Below are 22,827 nucleotides of genomic sequence, written 5' to 3' on the forward strand. Positions count from 1 at the left end.
GGAGAGAAATTCCCAGGAGCTACTCCAGTGTCCAACTATGAAAATCTGGAGATGAGTCAGGAGTCTTCACAAGCAATCCAAATCTCCAACTATGAAACCTGGAAACTCAGCGGGTGGGCTGGGAGAAACCGCACTGAGGTGTTCCAGGCCTTTATGGAGAGAAGGGCAGCTGCCCTCCAAAGGCTAGGGGATAGGCAGCAGGACTGAAAGAGATCTGTGAGCACAGAAGAAGAAAGCTAGCCTGAAAAACAAAGAAACTTCCTCAGCAACCCAATGACTGTCAAGGAGATAACCCCATAGTTCTAAAAACTGACAACATGGTTATGAAGCCCAGGTGGTTTTCTAGGATCTTGTTAGCTTTCAGATCCCCGGTTCTGCTGAAAAGAAAGTCCTGATCCCACTCTTAACAACATCTGAAGCCAGTGGTGAACTGAGTCACACAAAAATCATAACACAGCCAGACACAGTTCAACTACAGATCAAATTAATTTCCAATAGCCTGACAGAAAAGAGGAGATGCATCTGGAAATAGTCCTTAGTGGCAATGACTACCCAGAAAGAAATCTATTTTCCTTGAGATTACATTTTTTAAAATTTTTATTTATTTATGATAGTCACACACACAGAGAGAGAGAGGCAGAGACACAGGCAGAGGGAGAAGCAGGCTCCATGCACTGGGAGCCCGACGTGGGATTCGATCCCGGGACTCCAGGATCGCGCCCTGGGCCAAAGGCAGGCGGCAAACCGCTGCGCCACCCAGGGATCCCGAGATTACATTTTTATATCTAGTTTTTTTAGTAAGGGGTGTGTGTGTGAGGTGGTGCATATGCAAAAAAAAAAAAAATCAGTTTGGGTTCACATTGTGCAATATCATCATATATAAAAATCATCCAAAAATGAATTATAGACCTAAATGTGAAACTTAAAATTGTCTAGAAGAAAACAGAAGAAAAGCTTTGGACCTCAGATATAAGACCGAAAGCACAATCCATAAAAGTACAAATTGATAAATCATCAAAATTTAAAACTGCTCTTCTTCAAAGACCATGTTAGGAGACTAAAAGACAAGCCTAGATCTCAGACTAGGAGATAATATTTACCAAGCAAATACCTGAAAAAGACTTGTATCTAGAGTATATAAAGAACTCTCAAAATTCAGCAATAAGAAAACAACCCATTTTTTAAAATAAGCAAAAAATTTCAGCAAACACTACCAAAGAACATGTACCAAAGATGGCAAACAATCACATGAAAAAATGTTCTATATCACTAGTCATTAGTCTGCTAGAAGATTCTCTCTCTCTGCCTCTGACCTTCCCCCTGCTCTTGCTCTCAAATAAAAATAAATAAATAAATAAATAAATAAATAAATAAATAAATAAAGTTAAACAAACACCTACTATGTAATCCAGGCTTTCTAATCCTGGGTATTTACCCAAGAGAACGAAAATATATGTCCACACAAAGACTTGGACATGAGTGTTCATAACAGCTTTTTTTTTAATAACAAAACATTGGGAAAAACCCAAATGTCCATCAACAATTGAACAGAATAGCAAATTATAATAGAGCCATTTGACTATTGATACATGCAATGATAAGGATGAATGTCAAAGTAGGCATGTTGACTTAAAGAAGCTAGACAACAAAGAGTACATACTGTGTGATTCTATTTATTAAAAAACTCCAGAAAATGCAAATTTATAGTGGAAACAAATCAGTGGTTGCTTAGAAATAGGAAGGTGGGGATGAGGAGAAAGAGATTACAAAGGAGCACAGAAAACTTTTGGAGATGATGGATAGGTACACTGTCTTCATGGTGATTGTTTCGTGGGTGTATATATATATATGTCAAAATCCAATTTGGAAATTAAATATGTGAAGTTTACTTTATGTATGCTGTACCTCAAAAAAGCTGTTAAAAAAAAAAGCATTGAGGGAGTCCCCTGGGTAGCTCAGTCAGTTGAACATCTCTCTGTTTGCCAAGAGATGGGGAGAGTACAATCCAAGTATATGATCTCATTTTCCTATTTGCAACAATTTTTTCTCTCCTTGTGATTTTACAGAGCTAATATACAGATTGAAATCCCTGGTTTCTAGTTCAATGAAAGAAAATTTAATGGCATTGGCATAAATGAAAAGATTGTACAGAATCTTAAACCCAAAGATCATACTCAATAAAGAAATGAAATCAGAATACTCTTCTGGAAAGAGGAAATCAAAATGGGAACATGTTCATCTCTTTGCAAATAAGACTACATTTTATCATACATTGGAAGAGTCAGTTCAGTATTTCACCATAATTTCTCAATGTTGAACCCCCAATTGTTGTGTAAATTGAGAAAAGATTTTTGTAACTTGACCAAAGTGGGAAGGAAAATACTTGTTTATAATGTGAAACAGGGAAGTGAGATCCAGCCAAAGTTCTAACTGTATTTGCACCGGCAACTTAAAGATGGCAGGAATGATAGTGTACTCGGAAGGTATTCACAAAGAATCAAAAGCCATCCAGAATTATTCTATTAGTTGTTCACATACCAAGCATACTGATTTTTGAAATATCCTCTAATTATTCAATGGCATCTAAGAGGTGTTAGACCAACCTCTTAGAGGTAACTCATACTTTAAAAATAAATGTATAAAATGGGTTTGCAAAACTATATCAGGAACTAAAATTATACAAGGGAGAGACAAAGAATTTATAGCTTTGTCAAGGGGTGAGAATCGGGTCTCAATATTTAGTGTCTTCTCTTTCCATTTGAATTTTTATAAGGTAGTGTGGTACACCAAAAAGGCCATGGAAATGAGCTGAGTCTAATTCCCAGCTCGGTCACTTACCAGCTCTATTTCTTTGGGCAAGTGGGACACATATTTTCTCTTCTGTAAAGTGGAAATAATACCTACTTCTAAGATCCCTGTAAAAAAAAAGTATGGGTAATGTTTATTTAGAGTGATCATTCAGGATCCCTGGGTGGCTGAGCAGTTTAGAGCCTGCCTTTGGCCCAGGGCGTGATCCCGGAGTCCTGGGATTGAGTCCCACGTGGGGCTCCCTGCATGGAGCCTGCTCCTCCCTCTGCCTGTGTCTCTGCCTCTCTCTCTCTCTCTCTCTCTCTCATGAATAAATAAATAAAACCTTTAAAAAAAATAAAGCGATTATTCAAACCTCCTAAATATCTCTTGAGCCCTCTATTGTCTTCATTCCCCACCATTGTCAGGATCACCTGTCAGTTCTCTAGCAACAGTCCCTGAGTCCAATCTAGCATGATTTTTAAAAAAGATTTTGATCCTGTTACTCCCCAGTTTAATACTAACAAATAGTCTCCCTTTGTCTTTTGCAATTATGTCCTAAGTCTCAACTGTCTTTGGGATTAAGTACCAGTCTGGCCCTGCTCACCCCTCCAGCCTCATTGCTCTTTGCTGTATTTCACCAGACATCCTGGCACTTCTTTCAGCGTCCGCATAGCAGATTTCAGAAACAGCAGGCATGGAGGCAGAGAAGAGGGTGAGTGCACAATTGCCTCTGTAACTGGAGGTAGACTATATGGCAGACCTTATTAGGCTAGTCCTATTTATTAGACTTAGTGATGGTTCAGTATCAGTAACTCACGCCTCTGTGATAGAGCCCAGGAACTAGAGACTCGTATAACACAATACTGGCACTACAGTAGAAATAGAAAGTGTATGCTAAATAATATTTCCTTTCAGTATGAATCAGTTAACTCACTTAAAACATAGCAATAGCAAGGCCATAGAGTTAATTAAATGCAAAGTTAAATGATTTCTAGAGCTCGGATGGTGTCAGGAGACCCAAGAAAGAAATTATCTTGCTTATTTGATCTCCTTGCGAAGAGCAGGAGCTTAAAGTATGGGGATACTGAGAACTGAAAGAACAGAAAGTGGTCACCAAGCCATGGGGGAATAAATACACTCTTTTGGATTAGGCAAACCCAGATTATTTACCAGGGACCTACACATTTGGAGGCCAGCAAAATGCCACCTTTGGATTGGGAAAGGCCTGCTCCTGGGGCAGGAAATGTACCCAGAGGAAACCACGCTGACCTGTGGCCCGGCTGCTGGACTTGCAAGGAACAGTTGCTAGGGATGCTGACTCTGTTTCTCAGGCTGTTACACATTAGATGAAGCCCCACTAGTTAAGTGAGAAATTACTTTACCCTAACCTTTCAGCACCTGCCCCTGGAGAACCTCATGGTGTTGTTCCCCCTCTACCTCCAACCGCTTTCCTCCCATCTCTCCCACCCCTGTGTATTCTCCTAGGAGCCAGCCTGCCACAGCAGAGATGAAACTAGGTCCTCTGCACCCCTGGGCCAGACTCCACAGACATATCAGCCGAGTAAGGAAGTGAGTACAGCTACTCTGATCATGGTCTCCCAAGGTCCTTACCAGCTTCAAGGAAATAGCGGTGCTTCATTGGCAAGTGATTACTCAACACCCTCTGACCAAACCCATACCAGTGCCTCCCTATATTAATACAAACAGGATTTTTTTAATTTTAATTAATCTATTTATTTAAGTAATTCCGACCCCCAACATGGGGCTCAAACTCATGACCTTGAGATCTAGACCTGCATATTCTTCCAAGTAAGCCAGCCAGGCACTCTAGTACAGTTTTGATTCACCAATGTCAGTTACTTTCTGAGGTTAAATCTTTTTTTTTTTTTTAACCTTTTATTTGGAACTAATCTCTGCACCCAATGTGAGACTCAAACCCACAACCCCGAGATTAAGAGTCACATACTCTACCGACTAAGCCTGCCAGGCATCTCTGAAGCTAAATCTTTTGATACAGTTTTTTATGTCCCTCATGTACTAGTGAGGGACAATTAGTTTTTAGTTATTCAATACTAATAGAGAAAACAAGATTGCAGGAACAACAGAAAAATAGTGGTGGCATAAATTATAGTGAGATAAGACTATAAAGACAGACAGAGAGATCTCAATAGCCTGAGTCACTGGAAACCAGAAAGAAAGAAAGAAAAGAGGAGAGGAGAGGAGAGGAGAGGAGAGGAGAGGAGAGGAGAGGAGAGGAGAGGAGAGGAGAGGAGAGGAGAGGAGAGGAGAGAAAGGGAGGGAAGGGAAGAGAGGAGAGGGGAGGGGAGGGGAGGGGAGAGGAGGAGAGACTGAGCCACTCAGGTGCCCCTCAATTTCCCTGTTTTCATTATGACATTGTACCCTTACCTTTAGCTGTGCCTTGAGTCTTAAGTGTACAGTCTCTCTGGCTCATCCTCCCAAAGAGAGTCCTCCCATTCTCTTTCTGGAATTGTAAAAGGGCAGTGATCTGATTTCCTGGCCTGGGAGAGAAGATCTGGAAGTTTACAGCTTTCTGTATAGACTCCCAACCAACCTTCCTGTTCATAGCATTGCCATGCGGTCCTGCCTTCATAGTTACCTAGTCTTTTCCAGGTTCTAGGGCAAGAGTCAGCTTGCTTGTCATTGATTTCCCCTTCTGCAGGCATGTAGGTGTTAGCTTTTTTCATCACACTAACTTACTTACCACTCACCTCCTCTCTGTATTACAAAATTGTAATATTGTAATCTAGTTTTCTTTTACTGTGCCCTTATTGGTTTATACCTTTTAAAACTCGTTTTGTTGGTATTTTAATGGGATTTGGGAAGGGAGCAAAGGTATATCTGTGTGTCCATCCCACCTATAGCATATTCCTTAGAATATCTTAAATTCTGGCAAATCTTTTCCTTTTAAGGATAATTTTAATTTGGGGAAATAGTCAAAAGTCTGAGAAATCAGACTGTTGGACACATGATTAATTATTTTTTCTTTATCATGGGAAACAATTAGGAAGAATAAATTATGACTATTGTCCATTATAATCCAACAAAATAATCTGGGATTCATAATATTTTCCCGAAATGATAAAATGCACATATTGCATTTTGTATGTGGTACATACAAAATTTCGAGGAGAAAAAAAAATCTCTGCTGTTTTATTTTATTTTATTTATTTTTTTCTGCTGTTTTATTTTTAAATAACTTGCTCATTAGACCTACTTCAAATGATATGATAGGATTATGATTAAATGTTATAACTGCCAATAATATCTGCTCCAGGGGAAATAATTAAGAGGATCAAAACACCTCTTTCCTGTGAAGTGGTCACACAATATCATGCCATCTGTTTTATTCAGGATGTGGTATAAGCAAATATTTCCATATTATAACCAACCAAATTATAACTGTTCAGACACACCTGAAAAGATAAATTAATCTCATAGTGGAAAGTCGAAACTAGCATGGCTAATAGCTAGAGTTCTTTAGCATTGACATGAGAAGAATATAAAGAGAACCAAAGATTACCTCTTTTAACTGGTTTCTCTCTCTTTGGGTCCTGAAAAGTATGTATTATTAAAGAATCAAAATTAGGCATACATCCTTTTCATTTGACAATGTTTCTCATATAATTTTACATAGCAAATAAACCTAAATGGTTTAATATTTCTCTATTAATAAGGACAGAGAACAAATCTTTGAGATTTTTCAGGGACCCTTGGGGAAATCTCAGTCAGTTTAAGGTCAAAAATACTTTATTTAAAATTTGATTTAGGGATCCCTGGGTGGCGCAGCGGTTTGGCGCCTGCCTTTGGCCCAGGGCGCGATCCTGGAGACCCGGGATCGAATCCCACGTCGGGTTCCCGGTGCATGGAGCCTGCTTCTCCCTCTGCCTGTGTCTCTGCCTCTCTCTCTCTCTCTGTGACTATCATAAAATAAATAAAAATTTAAAAAATAAAATAAAAAATTTAAAAAAATATAATTTGATTTAAGGAAGTTGTAAAAAAATTTCAAAAGGTTTGAACAGTGATTAAGATGACAGATTACTATGAAACAATATTTACTTACTTATTTAACCAAACTTTCAATAGATTTCAGAGGCAAAGACAGAAAGTAGTGCATCTGAGGAAAAAAGCACTTTTCTCTTTTAATATTGAGAAGCCTCAGTCTTTTTAAGTAATCAAAGACCTGATAAAGAACATGAAGTACAGGCAGTTATCCTAATAAGACACAGAATCTTTATTTTCCAGGCAAGTTATTTATCTAGTAAACAAAAATCTTTTACAATAATCCAAGAAAACTTTTTTTAACAGAGAGAAAATTAAATTCCAGTTTTGCATAGACACCCTGATGCTATTAAAGCTCACATTTAAAAACCTTATAATAAATTCACTTATTTTTCACTAGCTTGACCACACAAGATAATAATCTCTCCCTTCTCCCTCCCTCCATTCCTAGTGCCTCTCACTCTCTTTTCCTAAATTTGTATGTCTATTTTGGTTTTGTCCTTTATTTTTTTTTCTAGTCTAAAATAACCTTTTTTTTTTTTTAGAGTTTATTTATTTATTTATGATAGTCACACACACACACAGAGAGGCAGAGACACAGGCAGAGGGAGAAGCAGGCTCCATGCACCGGGAGCCTGACGTGGGATTCGATCCCGGGTCTCCAGGCAGAGGGAGAAGCAGGCTCCATGCACCGGGAGCCTGACGTGGGATTCGATCCTAGGTCTCCAGGATCGCGCCCTGGGCCAAAGGCAGGCGCCAAACCGCTGCGCCACCCAGGGATCCCTAAAATAACCTTTAAATAACCTCTAAATTAGGCCAATTTGCTCTACTTTCCCCTTAACAAAAATACATTCTCGGGCAGCCCAGGTGGCTCAGCAGTTGAGCGTCTGCCTTCATCCCGGGGCGTGACCCTGGAGACCTGGGATCGTGTCCCACCTCGGGCTCCCTGCATGGAGCCTGCTTCTCCCTCCGCCTGTGCCTCTGCCTCTCTCTCTTTGTCTCCTTTCTGTGTATTCTCATGAATAAATAATAAAATCTTCAAAAACAAACAAACAAAAAGCAAACAAAACAAAAATACATTCTCATACCTCATTCCTTTCACTATCAAAAAACACACTTTATTGTCCCTGTATACTTTGCCTACAGTTTTTTTCTTTACCCTTATTATTTCCATATGTAGGCCTCATTTACATATATTCATTGGAATTCTTAATGTTTAGTACAGTCAATTTCCAACAGAAGCTAAGAAGTAAGCAGTTGTGAACTATCTGCGACATCCTAACATTGTGAGTAGGTTACCTATTTATGAACACACCACTTTGTAATTTCTACACGTGCATTTTCTTTTTTTTTCTGTCCTACAGTTATGTTTATTAAAAACTGACATAGGGACCCCACTGGAGCCACCTCTGCCAGCAACATGTTCAAGGTAATTCGGAGGTCTGTGAGGCCAGCCAGCCTGAGTCTGCTCCCCCTTAAAGTCTATGCATCACCTAAAAGGGACTCACCTCACAAAACTTCTGTGAAGGTTAATGAGCTTTCACTCTACTCAGTTCCTGAGGACCAATCTAAATATGTGGAGGAGCCAAGGACCCAGCTTGAAGAAAGCATTTCACATCTCCGCCTTTTTTGCGAGCCATATACAAGTTGGTGTCAGGAAATGTGCTCACAAACGAAGCCCAAGATGCAGAGCTTGGTTCAATGGGGTTAGACAGCTATGAATATCTCCAAAATGCACCTCCTGGATTCTTTCCAAGACTTGGGGTTACTGGTTATGCTGGCATTGTTGGACTTCTTTTGGCTAGAGGGTCAAAAATAAAGAAGCTGGTGTATCCACTTGGGTTCATGGGACTAGCTGCCTCTCTTTATTATCCACAAGAAGCCATCGTATTTGTCCAGGTCAGTGGGGAGAAATGATATGACTGGGGTTTACGAGGATACATAGTCATAGAAGATTTGTGGAAGGAGAACTTTCAAAAGCCAGGAAATGTGAAGAATTCACCTGGAAATAAGCAGAATGCTCCATCTCTGCCCATTTTAATCAGTTATAGGTAAACGTTGGGAACTCCATGCATTTTCTACAGAAGAATGGCAGAGAAGTCAGTGCTGAATGTAGTAAATTGGCTTTCTTCTTCAGGAAAAACTATACCAGGCTTCTTTGTTATCTTGGGTGATGCCATACTACCAGTGGACTAATCAGAAATCCTTTCACCTAGAGATAATGTCCAGCAGTAGAACTCCTCGTTCTCATGTTGCTATCTATGTACATAATTAAAATTCCAAATTAAAAAAATAAAAATAAAAAATAAAAACTGACATAAACAAAACCTGTACAAAAAATATCCCCAATCATGTATCACTTTGAAATAGTAACCTTGAGAAACATTATTGCCTGGGACCCCCCTCTTCCTCTTCCCAACCTCGGCCCCTTCCTGCAACAGCTTCCCTTTTTTCTTAGATTTCACCTTTGGTTCAACATCCCCAAGTCGTGTATCCAGAGGTAAGCTCTCTGGTAAAATGAAATATTGAATGTTATTTTCTCAAATACTCAGTGTTTCCAGCTATATCAGGTGTCTGTTCTTCAAAGTCTTTTTCACAGCTTTAAGACTGTATTCATGCTGACATCTACACCTGCTATCGTTCCATGAACCTGTGTTCCATTCTTTAATTCAGTGGTTACAGTTTCGTGACTCAATTTCATCAAAAATCTTACAAGCTTCATCCTAGTGGCGCCGTCACTCTTTCAGTCTGTTAATGTACAAACCAGACTTCCCAGGCCCCAAAGACCAGGGGTATGAATGGCCCGAAATGCCTCCTCCTTGGGCTCCGACCTAAACACCACTGCACGTGCATTTTCATAGCTCATTTTTTTGATGTTGCAAAAAGAACACGTTATTATTATTTTTTTAGATTTTATTTATTCACGAGAGACACACGGAGAGAGGCAGAGACACAGGCAGAGGGAGAAGCAAGCTCCCTGCAGGGAACCCAGGACCCCAAGGTCACAACCTGAGCCAAAGGCAGATGCTCAACCCCTGAGCCCCCAACCCAGGTGCCCCAAAAGAACATGTTATTAACAGAAATATCTTCAGTTTCTCAAAGAACCTAAAAAGTTACACATATATGGCTTTTTCTACCATGTTGACATATATTAAGCAAATCATTTTTGTACGTTTTGTTCTTAGGTTGAATTTAGAATTTTATAGTCTCAAATATCTAGTAGAGATGACTTACACTAATTTGACTAGTCTTAATTTACATAAGTGCTTATATTTTTCTTTAAGCCAATTAATAGAGCTCTTCCACAAGTTAGTTTTGAGGACTACCATCCAGAGGGAGAAAAATATCGCACATTAACATAAATACATTGCCACACATAAACATCCAGGCAGATGCAAACAGTGATCTTGTTGCTTTTGTTTAAATTTTAGCCACATATCAATTACAATAATACAAAACTCACTGTCTTATTAAAAAAAAAATAGCTCTAAATGGTATTTCTGGTGAATGGAGCAAGTTTACCCACTTAGATAGCTAAACCTTTTAGCAATATTTGTGGATAAAATTTTTAAGATTTTTATCTTTAGTATATAATCTTATGGAGGTGATGGACTAAATATTGGGCAAGGAGTCTATAGAAATATCAAGTAGCAGTTTGTTTTTTAGAAATCTATTTTTTTCCCAGTCTTGGGAGTTGCTTCAGCCAATTTTCCCCTTGGATACTTATATTTTAAAGACATAGTAAGATTAATATTTCCAAGGGACTGAGAAAGAATATAGGGTTTATCTAAGAAGAAACTCGGGGGTATATTTGTTATCAAAAACCGAGGATAATTACTATGAAGTTTTTCTTTTTTTATTAAGGATAGGACAGTCTGATGAATTTTTTTTTTTTCCTGCAGTGGAGGCCAGAAATATGGGAAAGCCTAGACCTCATGGATCTGCTTACAGAGTGAGGGAGAATAAATCAAGGCTTCTTGTGCATTTTCTGTGCTTTTGTCAAAGCGATTTCCTGGATATCAGTATTTTTATGTTTCACACCTGCTTGAGGGCCATTTGCAGTTTTCTGAGTCTGACCTCTGCCTCCTAATCAAGTTAAAGAAGTGTGTGGGTTTTTCCTCCTCATTCTAACGAAGGCTTTCATCTGTATCTGATCCTTTCTTTTCCTTTCCTTCCTCTTTCTTTTTTTTTAGATTTTATTTATTTATTCATGAGAGGCACAGACTGAGAGAAAGAGGCAGAGACACAGGCAGAGGGAGAAGCAGGCTCCATGCAGGGAGCCTGATGTGGGACTCGATCCCAGGACTCCAGGATCATGCTCTGGGCGGAAGGCAAGGGCTAAACCGCTAAGCCACCCAGGGATCCCTTCCTTCCTTCCTTCCTTCCTTCCTTCCTTCCTTCCTTCCTTCCTTCCTTCCTTCCTTCCTTCCTTCCTTCCTTCCTTTCTTTCTTTCTTTCTTTCTTTCTTTCTTTCTTTCTTTCTTTCTTTCTTTCTTTCTTTCTTTCTTTCTTTCTTTCTTTCTTTCTTTCTTCTTTCTTTCTTTCTTTCTTTCTTTCTTTCTTTCTTTCTCTTCTTTCTTTCCTTCCTTCCTTCCTTCCTTCCTTCCTTCCTTCCTTCCTTCCTTCCTTCTTTATCTGATCTTCCTGTAGGTACTGATAGTATATTTATTTAGGGTGAGCATCTCTTTTAGATGTAAAATCCTTTTAGATGTAAAAGTTCAAATCTTCCAAGGTATACCTACTTCACTCGTGACTCCAAACCAATAAGCCTTTTTGTGGCTTAACCATGGACACAGAGAGAGTGCAAACAATACAGCCCTCCCAAGATGCAGCCCTCCAAAGATAGCGTAAGAAAGCAAAGACCTTCATTGTCACAGGCGGTAAAGGAGGTTCTAATCTCCCACAAAGTGACCCTTTAATTCACAGATCCACTAAGCTATGTTACCAGAAGGGTGATACCGGAATGGGAATTTTTCCAGCACAAACAAGGAAAGGAAAATAGAGACAGCAACAGCGCCCCTAGCCCACTGGCCCACTGCCTGCTGCAAGCCTGACAACCTGCATCCCTGTCCCCCCAACCCCCGCCTCAAGTGGCAAAGACCAGAGAATATTCTCACTACTTACAAAGTCAAGTTCTCAGTTCCTGAAACAAGACCAAAGAAGAGTTTCATCTTATGATTTTCATCTTTAATGATAAACAATACAGAAGTCAGACAAAGGAAAACATGACTACTTCTGGGAGGCGAAGAATCAATAACTTGTGTGTGGGTAGCCCGAACTAAAGTCACAAGAGTCATGATTCAAGATCTATTTTTTACAAGTGTTATTCTTCTGACATTATGGATTTGGAAACGGAGGGACAAGTGGAAAGTTTTATACTCCTCTCTTGACTGGGCACTATAGTCAGAGATCTGGGACACGGATGGGGTCAGAACTCTTACCTTCTGCGGGTCTGTTATCGGTTCCCCCATGTCAAACGCAGTCTCCAGGGAAAGTGTTCTAGCCTTTTCCTCTCCCACCCTCATCACCAGAAACTGTACAGGAGGAGAAAAGATTATTTTCCTTCTACTATTTTAGGGTTTCAGAGGGGACTCTGTAACTAGAGACAGATGACAAGTAAGTTTATTAACATGGATATCTCATATGTATTTGAGAGAAACGCAAGGATGAGTAATTCAAAGACGTGGCAAGAATTTGGGCTTACATAGCATCTTAACCAAAGAACAATACATTTTTAGAAGAGTGACAAGACTGCAGGAAAGAGCTTTAGGCTTCCAAGGGCAGCAAACTGTGGGAAGATAAATATTTAGTAGTTACCAGAAGATAATAGCTAATCAGTGAAATTTGTTACATGGGGTCCTCTGGTGCTGTCTTAAGGCTGATAAGCATGTAGGGTAGTCAGTGATTAATTCCTGTACAAATTTAAGTTCTGTTTTCAGGCATATAGAAGGGCAGAGAGCTTTCTTAGACCTGCTTCTTAGTTACTTTCAGTTCAAAATAATCCTTATGCCAAGAAGATTTTCAGGTGACGTATATTCTGTTCCTCTTCTTTAGGTTTGATTATAAAATTCTCTCCTTTATAATGACTCCTTATGTTCTAAGATCAAAATGTGAAATAAGGCATTCTCAAAAAGTTACAAACCTTTTTCACGTGAGGCTTATTTATAATGGTAAAATATTGATTTATAAAGCAAGAAAATGTGTAATAGCAACAAACAATTTAGAGTGGGAATATGGCTGAGCAATATGGAATCATGCTACAGGCCCATTAAAATCATGGGTAACATGTAATATGCTTTTGGGGAAAGTGTATAGAAAATAGTTTTAGGGACACCAGGGTGGCTCAATGGTTGAGCATTTGCCTTTGGCTCAGGTTGTGATCCTGGGGTTCCAGGATCGAGTCCTGCGTCGGGCTGCCTGCATGGACCCTGCTTCTCTGTCTGCCCACGTCTCTGCCTCTCTCTCTCTCTCTCTCTCTCTCTCTGTGTGTCTCATGAATAAATAAATAAAACCTTAAAAAGAAAAAGAAAGAAAATAATTTTAAATGAAAAAAGATGAAGACCACATAGTGAATGCGAAATCAAAAATTAGAGCTCTTTTTCATTGTGTGAAATGTTCATTCAGGGTTTTTTTTTTTTTTTCCTTTATAGTTGCTCAAATTCAATATAAAATAGGAGGCAGTTCCTGGTTTGGAAACAATCCTACTTCCCAATTCTTCCTGAGCCAGGTCTTTAAACAATGCCATTGCATCATTTTCCTGTAGGTTAATTCTTAGGAAAGCAGAATATCTCTTTTCAAATATATATTTTTAAAAAGAGCTTTTAAAGTCAGTGAACCAATAAACAGTTCCTGTTTTTCACATCTCTCAAAGGGTGGAGCCCCCAAACCAGTAGGAGAAGAAGGAAGTTGAAAGATGTTAAATACTGAGGACAGCTCTCCCGGGTCAGCCTAGCGGTCTGGCTTCCCAGTCAACATGAAGACTCTCCTTTTCCTTGGGCTCCTCCTCCTTTCCATCACCGTCCAGGGCAAGATCTTTGAAAGGTGTGAGCTGGCCAGAACTCTGAAAAACCTTGGGCTGGCTGGCTATAAGGGCGTCAGCCTGGCAAACTGTAAGTTAAGTCTTCTTCCTACTTCCAGATAGTTCGACAGGTACAGATAGAGGATGAACAATAATAAAGAGGCTTTGAATAAATGGATTTCTTATATTTCTTTGAGGGTCTGTATACTTAAAATGGTTATAAATATCAACTTGTTTCCTTAGAATCAGATATGCATGGAAAGCAAAATTCTATGCCATCCTAAATAAATCAGCACCCATTGCACTCTTCTGGTGCTGCTGAATTTGCCAGTTGCCTCAGACTCAATGGCACACCTAGGCTGACTGAACCATCTATCTGAGAACCTGGAGTGTCAAGTCCTTGGTACTTGACTCCAGGCACTTCCTGTTTGGAACTTGGTTCTGAGAGTAATCAGCATAGAGCAATGAATATTTTTCTCTTTTTAAATTTCCCTGCCATGACATGGGATTTTTAACAGCAAAGTTTTAAAACCCTATGTTGAACTCTCAGTGCAGGGGCAGTAGGAACTTATTTCCCCTCAATTATTGTTTATATAAGGATCCCTGAAATGCAGCTTGTAATACTGTTTTATTACTCCTACTCACCATAGTTGATTAACTATTTTTCATGGTCTTCCACAATTCAAGATAATGTCTGAGTAAAAGTTACTTATAAAATCCACTCAACAGCTCTGTTGATTTTTCCGTTGTAGAGTAAATCTTGCCTAAGGGGAAGGGTAATTGCAATGGAAGAAACAGCAATTTTAATATTTTAAACGTATGTTATCTTGTTCGTTAGTATTGTAAAATGATTTACTAACAAAAGTGTTAAAATATACTTGGGGGCGCCTGGCTGGCTCAGGCAGTGGAATTATGCAACTCTTGATCTCAGAGTTGTTGTTCAAGTGCATGTTGGGTGTAGAGATTACTTAAAAAAAAATAAAATCTTAACATATATATATGTACACATATACATGGTTTTGCAAGGAAAATACACCTTTATACTTATAAGGTAAATGATTAATAAAATTGAATAGCAAATAGAACTGATTATGGTTATGTGAAATACATCATGTGGCGTTGATGTTTCTTACTAAAAATAAGTTTTTTTTCAGGGGTGTGTTTGGCCAAGTGGGAAAGTAATTATAATACAAGGGCTACGAACTACAATCCCGGAAGCAAAAGCACTGATTATGGGATATTTCAAATCAATAGCCGCTACTGGTGTAATGATGGCAAAACGCCCAGAGCAGTGAACGCCTGTCACATATCCTGCAGCGGTAAGACACGCGATGGATGGTTGAGTGGTGGCACAGTGCTCTTCTAGTCATACTTACGAGAACAGAGATCCAATACAAATGAAAAAGTCTTGAAAGATTCATCAGGGACTTAGGAAAACTGTTTCAGTGTCTAGAAAGTCTTTATTATCCTCATCATTCCCTTAGAAATGAAAGAGTTGATGGCATAAAAAGTTCATGTTTTCTAATGTACACGAATTTCTGAAATGATCTATCACTTTACCGTAAATGGACTTTTGGATGTTTTGTCAAAAACAATGCCATATGCTCATCTCATACTTGAACAGTTGTTAACACCTGGTCAAATTTACTTTTTTTATATGTATGGGGGGCGTTTGTGAATGATTTCAAAGTGAATTAGAAACATGATGACTTTTCATTTCTCAACTCTTTAGTTTGTATCTTCAGAAAATACAGTTCCTATATAATTATTATTACACCTAACAAGTTAATTTATGGATTTGTTTAATTGGAGTGAAACAAATATTCTATTGAACTCATATGAAAAATAGAAATGACGTGTGGAATCTTTTGTGCATAAAATGCTGGAGAAGTATCGTAAAATTGGTATTGCTAAATTTTTTGGGTTTTTTTGATATTGCTAATTTTTTAATGTTAAAATTCCTAATAGACAAGATTAGCCTTAGAATATATTTTGTATCCAGATAATTTATTTTTTAATTTATTTTTTAAAAATCTTGTATTATATAATAATATGTGATCATGGAATAAAAATCCTTGCTACTCAGAGATTTATGACCACTGGTAACTTTTGGTATAAATTCTTCCCCAACATGTATCAGTCATGTATATGAAGGGAAAGCTATATTATGCACAAATGTATCTACATACAAACATGCAAGCAATGTGCGCATTAAGAAAAATGAAGTTGTACTATATATACCACTTTACAGCTTGCTCTTTATCACACAAAATTGTTCCTGTGTCAACAAATACAAATCTGTATTATTTTTAAAGGATGGAAAGAATTCCACATATTAATGTTTTGTAACTTATTGGTCCAACTTTTATTGGTAAGCACTTAGATTGTTCTGCTTTTCCCCCTTTGTTAAAATGCTATGAAATATCTTGTGCATACATCTTTGGGTGCATTTTTTACTATTTCTTTAGGATAGATTTCCAGTAGTAGAACTGCTGATTTAAAAATTGCTAGTTTGTGTTTGGTTTTTTTTTTTTTTGGTTGGTTGGTTATTTTTACAGTGCCTAGTAAAAAGAGAACCCTCTGCCACATTAATTAACAATTCCAGAGCTTCCAATGACTTTGGTGAATGAGAAACAGAATGCTTTATTTCATGCCAAATGGGATGGAATAAAGAAAAATCCCCACCCCCAATATTCACAGATAAATGGGCTCTTGGAATATAATTGTAATGTTCTTTCATCCTTCTAAGAAAATAAAGCTGGCTAAATCTAAACTAAAAATGAAATTTCTGGGGCACCTGAGTGGCTTATCCAGTTAAGCGTCTGCCTTCAGCTCAGGTCATGATCTCAGGGTCCTGGATTCCAGCCCCATGTCAGGCTTCCTGCTCAGCCAGGGGAATTTGCTTCTTCCTTTCACTCTATTCACACACACACACCCCACTCCCGCTCATGCACACGAATGCTCTCTCTCTCTCTCTTTTGTGCTCTCCTTCTCATGTGCTCAATCTCTCGTAAATACATAAAATTCTAAAAAGAATAATAAAATGAAATTTCTATGGAAGTCATTTTTATTCTGAGCCACCTCTTTTTCAGCTTTGCTGCAAGATGACATCACTCAAGCCGTAGCATGTGCAAAGAGGGTTGTCAGTGATCCAAATGGCATTCGAGCATGGTATGTTTAAGCATTAAAGAAGGTGGGGGGGACTAGGTGTCTCAGTCAGTTGAGCGTCAGACTCTTGATTTCACTCAGGTCATGATTTTGGGGTCCTGGGATGGAGCCCCAAGTTGGGCTCTGTGCTGGGCATGGAGCTTGGTTAAGATTCTCTCTCTCCTCTCTCTGTCCCTCCCCTCCCCCCATGCCCTCTTCTCAGAAAATAAAAAAGAAAAGTTAAAAAAATAAAGGGGGACAGCCATTTTGCCCTAGTGATAAGAGAGAAGGGAGAGAAGATTTTCAAAGACCCAAGTATGCTACTGAGAACTGAATGTTGCAGCTTCACACTTACCCTAAACAATGAGTCACCTAGAAATAACCTGTTTCATCTGATTTAGAATCTTAGTCTTTTACCCTTCAGTTTATTTTAGATGATTTCTAGAGCTTTTAAGATTCTCAACATTCTACCAATTCCTTGTCTTACCTTGAAATTACTTTTGGAGTTCAGTAAATGTGGAAAGCACTTGGCAGTTGCTGTTGTAGAATGCATCAATGTTTATGTTTAGCATCCTGTCCTCCAGTGAGGGCTTTGGGGGGAAGTGAAATACTTGGTGTGCCCATCTCCATTTAATAAACAGCAATACCCCAAAAAATAAAATAAATAAAATAAAATAAAATAAAATAAAATAAAATAATAAAATAAAATAAAATAAAATAAAATAAAATAAAATAAAATAAAATAAAATAAAAATAAATGGCAATACCTGAATCTATCTGTAGCCTGTCATCCATTTACTGGTAAAACATTCTGTTATCCCAGTGGATTTGAAGTGTGTATATTACCATGAAGATATGTTCTAACCTTATCACCGTTTATTTCATTTTTTTCTCTACAGGGTGGCATGGAGAGCACACTGTGAAAACCGAGATGTCTCTCAGTATGTTCGGAATTGTGGAGTGTAACTGTGGAGTTTTCCTTCTTCAGTTCTTCTATCTCTTTCTCATATTAAGGGAGTAGTAGTTGAGTGAAAGGTCGCACTACCATTCTTTCAAACAATAACACTTTAACAGAAGCAGGAGTGAAATATGACCTTTCTTCTAAAAGGCTTCATGTTTACGAATGTGTTTATTATTTGACAGTCAGCCTGTAACATTTTTCAGGTTGCTAATAGAAAAAAATGCTGGTGAATACTTATCTAAAGTCCTGCCTATCAAATACATCATCAGTATATTCAGTTTTTAAAGAAATAACCTTGATGTAATCTTTAGAACTCCCCAATAGTTTATAAAAATGTAACAAAAGATCGTCTTAAAACAAACTGATCTTAAGTAAAATCCTAGCAGAATAGCCGTCTATATGTTGTCATCTCCAAAAACAGTAAAAACAACAACAACAACAAAAAACACACACAAAACAAAACAACATAAAAACAAAAAAATCCCACAAAACACAAAACAAAAAAAACAGTATCTGTTGGGCAATATAAAGCTTTAAAAGGAGCAGAATGCCAAATGGCTAAAACTGAAGACAGCCTGAATTAAGAATTTTGCTTTTCTAAGGTGTGACCTTGGTTTATATGATTTCTCACAAATGTTACTTTTATACTGTTTAAAAATAGACAATTTATATATCGATTTATTTTAGCCCTTTAAAGAACTCTTCTATGTGTCTTTCTGATCATGAAGGAATATAAAGAAGGATTAAATGAGCTGTTGCTGTTCTTTGATTTTATTAACCTTGATGCATGCATTATGACTAAATCCTGAGGCAAATGACTTTACAAGTATTGAAATAATTGCTGATTAACCACCGGTGTGAAATTATGCATGTTGGAGAAATAATACAAACATTATCATTAAAGGCTTTGCAACTCATAACTTGTCTTTCTTTAAACCACCTAGTGTCTATGAAGAAAAAAATATGTGTATTCGAAAAAAAAATATTCGGTACTCTTAATATATCCTGTATCTTTATCTGTATTACCCAAACAGCTGGATATTGCTGGAGAAAAATCCATAAGCACTCTGACAGATCTCACTTTCATGACCACAAATCTTAAATGGGCCCTGTCTTCATGGCCATCATAGTCGCTTCTCTGCACGCCTTCTGGTTTGTGTCCCCACTCTCCAAAATGACTACTTTTATTCTCTTTCTCCCTCTTCAAAGCCCCGGCACACAGTCCAACCACTCACCTTCCACCCTCTCTGTTCTCAGTAGATGACCTGGCTTCACATTACGCTGAGAAAATGGAAGCAACCTCATATAAAATTCTCCCCTCCTTGCCACTACAACAGCGGTCACACCCTCCCCTGGGCCCATCCTCTCTTCCTCCGCTCCTGCTAATGGCAGGGTCTCCACAGGCAATCTCGTATCCCTCTTGCTACTCCAAATTAGCTGGGTGTTTCCTGCATCCTGAGTTTCTCTCTCTCTCTCTCTCTCTCTCTCTCTCTTTACTGGATATCTCCTGCCATTGTACAAATTGTCCTGGTAACTTTTCATCTGACAAAGAACCTCCGTACACCACACAAGCCTCTAACCTATATCATTCTGACTTCTGGGAGGAGAGATCCCTATACACTGACCCCATGTCTTCACCTCCCATTCTCTTCTTTTTTTTTTTAAGATTTTATTTATTTATTTATTCATGAGAGACACAGAGAGAGAGAGAGAGGCAGAGACATAGGCAGAGGGAGAAGCAGGCTGCCCGCGGGGAGCCCAGGATCCTGGGATCACTCCCTGAGCCAAAGGCAGACGCTCAACCACTGAGTCATCCAGGGGCCCCTCCTTCCCATTCTCTCTCTCTCTCTCTCTCTTTTTTTTTTTTTTTTTTGTGACTTTTTGTATATTTTTTTATTGGAGTTTGATTTGCCAACATATAGTATAACACCCAGTGCTCATCCCGTCAAGTGCCCCCCCCTCAGTGCCCGTTACCCAGTCACCCCATCCTCCCACCCACCTCCCCCTCCACTACCCCTTGCTCATTTCCCAGAGTTAGGAGTCTCTCATGCTTTGCCACCCTCTCTGATGCTTCCCACTCATTTTCTCTCCTTTCCCCTATAATCCCATTCACTATTTTTTATATTCCCCGTTTGAGTGAAACCATATAACGATTGTCCTCCTCCGATTAACTTACTTCACTCAGCATAACACCCTCCAGTTCCATCCACGTTGAAGCAAATGGTGGGTATTTGTCATTTCTAATGGCTGAGGAATATTCCATTGTATACATAGACCACATCTTCTTTATCCTTCTGTCAATGGACACTGAGGCTCCTTCCACAGTTTGGCTACTGGGGACATTGCTGCTATAAACCTCGGGGTGCAGGTGTCCCGGCGTTTCATTGCATCTGTATCTTTGGGGTAAATCCCCAGCAGTGCAATTGCTGGGTCGTAGGCAGGTCTATTTTTAACTCTTTGAGGAACCTCCACACAGTTTTCCAGAGTGGCTGCACCAGGTCACATTCCCACCAACAGTGCAAGAGGGTTCCCCTTTCTCCACATCTTCAACATTTGTGGTTTCCTCTCTTGATAATTTTCACCATTCTCACTGGGGGGAGGTGGGATCTCATTGTGGTTTTGACCTGTATTTCCCTGATGACGAGTGATGCGGAGCATTTTCTCATGTGCTTGTTGGCCATGGTGTAGGTCTCCTTTGGTGAAATTCCTGTTCATGTCTTCTGCTCATTTCATGATTGGATTGGAAGAACTTATTAAAGTCAACAGCAAAGAAACAAACAACCCATTCTCTTTTTAAATCCTCTTAACCTGGCTGCTGTCCTCAATCAGCTGAAAACTCTCCTTCAGGTCTCCTCCTGTGACTCCTTGGGGCCAATTCTAGTGACCCCCTGCTCTCTGTTCATCTTACTTGAACTTTGAGCAGCACTTGACAAAGTGAACCATGTCATACTTCTAGAAAACTTTTTCTCCCTCAGCTTCTCCTCATTCACATCCCACCTCACAGATTGCTCCTTCTCAGTCCTTGGCTGGCCTTCCCTCTGCTATTGAGTTTCTTTCTATTTTTTTTTTTTTAAGATTTTGTTTATTTATTCATAAGACACACACAGAGAGAGGCAGAGACACAGGCAGAGGGAGAAGTAGGCTCCATGCAGGGAGCCTGATGTGGGACTTGATCCTGGGTCTCCAGGATCACACCGTGGGCTGAAGGCAGCCGCTGAGCCACTCGGGCTGCCCTGCTATCGAGTTTCTAACCGAGGGCATGCCCCAGCACACAAGCCTGTATCCATTTGACAGACTACGTATTTTACCTATGTATTTCTTCATCTCTTTTTGCTGAAATATAACTCATAAAATAATAGATTTTCCCCACCTTTTAAAGACATTGAGATAACTCAATTTTCTCCAGGATTTACAAGCACAGTACAAGGGCCTTAATTTTTCTTAACAGTTTGAGAGTAAACTGGTGCCAGAGCAGCCCTGAATCCTTCAGTGTGCGATTCCTACATAACCTCAAAACATCACCCAAATCCAGAAGTTAACATGGATACATTATTTCCACCTCATCATTAGATCCCATTCAATGTCATCAATTGTCCCCATAAATTCTTCACAATAAAAAGATCTAATTCAGAATTATGTGTTGTATTTGGTTGCCTTTTTTTTTTTTTTTTTTTTTAGTTTTCTTCTATCTGGATCATGTCTTCAGTGTTTTTTCCTTGACTTTCACAACTTTAACAATTTTAAAGGCCACAGACCAGTTATATTGCAAAACATCTTAAAATTGTTTTGATGTTCTCTCTCTCTTCTTTAAAGATTTATTTATTTATTTATTTATTTATTTATTTATTTATTTATTTATTTATGTATTTGACAGAGAGAGAGCACAAGCAAGGGGAGCAGCAGGTAGAGGGATAGGGAGAAGCAGGCAGCTCGCTGAGCAGGGAGCTCAATGAGGGGCTCCATCCCAGGACCCCAGGACCATGACTTGAACCGAAGGCAGACATTTAACTGACTGAGCCACCAAGGCACCCCTTGATGTTTCCTTGATTAGATTAGGTTGTGCATCTTTGGCAGAAATACCAAGCAGTGATACTGTACTGTTCCCATTGTGTCCTCTTAGGTGGTGTGCAGTTTTGAATTGTTCTACTACTGATGTTGTTTACTTTGGTTATTTGATCAAGGTGATGTCTGCAAGTGACCTTCACTGTGCAGTATTTGGGAAAAGGTAAGGTACTTTGAGACTGTTCCTTAGCAAACTTTCAATTCATGCATTTATTTATTGTATCAGTATGGACCCATGGCTTCCTATTTTGTTCCAATTATAGTGAATTATAATCCATTACTATCATTCATTTTGATGTTCACTTTGTCCATGAGTTGGCCAGTAGAGCCTCTCTGCAAGCTAGCTTCTGCATCATTTCGATGTGTCCCCATCATGCTTGAGCACTTTCTTATTTTCTGGCACAGGATCTCTAAGACTCACCTTGTTCTTTCCCTGCTCCAGTCCTGGAATCAGCCATTTCTCCAAAGATTTATTTTAGAGAGAGCCAGTGTACATGGAGGGGCAGAGGGAGAGGGAGAGAAATCTCCAGCTGATTCCCTGCTGAGAACTGAGCCAGATGCAGGGCTTGATCTCGTGACTCGGAGATCATGACCTGAGCAGAAATCAAGAGTCTGATGCTTAACAGACTGAGCCACCCAGGCGCCTCTGGATGATGGTGTTTAAAGAACAAGATCTAGGTGCTAGAGTGTCGCTGTTTCCAGGCCCCACCAGTGGACAGAACTAGAGCATATATGTATTTACACAATATTTATCACTATATTTATATTGAATTCATGTCAGTGTCTCCAATTCCAATCCCACACCACAGGGTTCATTCTGGTTTACCCT

The 22,827-nt window shown here is 39.1% G+C and overlaps 1 protein-coding gene and 1 pseudogene across 1 annotated transcript; both read left to right on the plus strand.

Annotated features, from left to right (window-relative positions):
• The first annotated feature begins 3,391 nt into the window (after positions 1-3,391).
• Positions 3,392-9,452, plus strand: LOC140642522 (MICOS complex subunit MIC26 pseudogene; annotated as a pseudogene).
• Positions 9,453-13,651: 4,199 nt separating this feature from the next.
• On the plus strand, positions 13,652-18,856 carry LYZ (lysozyme). The gene is made up of 4 exons (XM_072843225.1): positions 13,652-13,919; positions 14,983-15,147; positions 16,921-16,999; positions 17,875-18,856. The coding sequence occupies exons 1-4, from the start codon at positions 13,784-13,786 to the stop codon at positions 17,939-17,941; spliced, it is 447 nt and encodes a 148-aa protein (XP_072699326.1). The 5' UTR covers positions 13,652-13,783; the 3' UTR covers positions 17,942-18,856.
• Positions 18,857-22,827: the final 3,971 nt, after the last annotated feature.

This window comes from Canis lupus, chromosome 11 (genome assembly GCF_048164855.1).
Source record: "Canis lupus baileyi chromosome 11, mCanLup2.hap1, whole genome shotgun sequence".
Lineage (NCBI taxonomy): Eukaryota > Metazoa > Chordata > Mammalia > Carnivora > Canidae > Canis > Canis lupus.

Coding starts and splice junctions, on each gene's coding strand:
- LYZ (XM_072843225.1), top strand. CDS start 13,784: ATGAAGACTCTCCTTTTCCTTGGGCTCCTCCTCCTTTCCATCACCGTC. Junction 13,920..14,982: donor GGGCGTCAGCCTGGCAAACT/GTAAGTTAAGTC, acceptor GTTTTTTTTCAG/GGGTGTGTTTGGCCAAGTGG. Junction 15,148..16,920: donor CTGTCACATATCCTGCAGCG/GTAAGACACGCG, acceptor CCTCTTTTTCAG/CTTTGCTGCAAGATGACATC.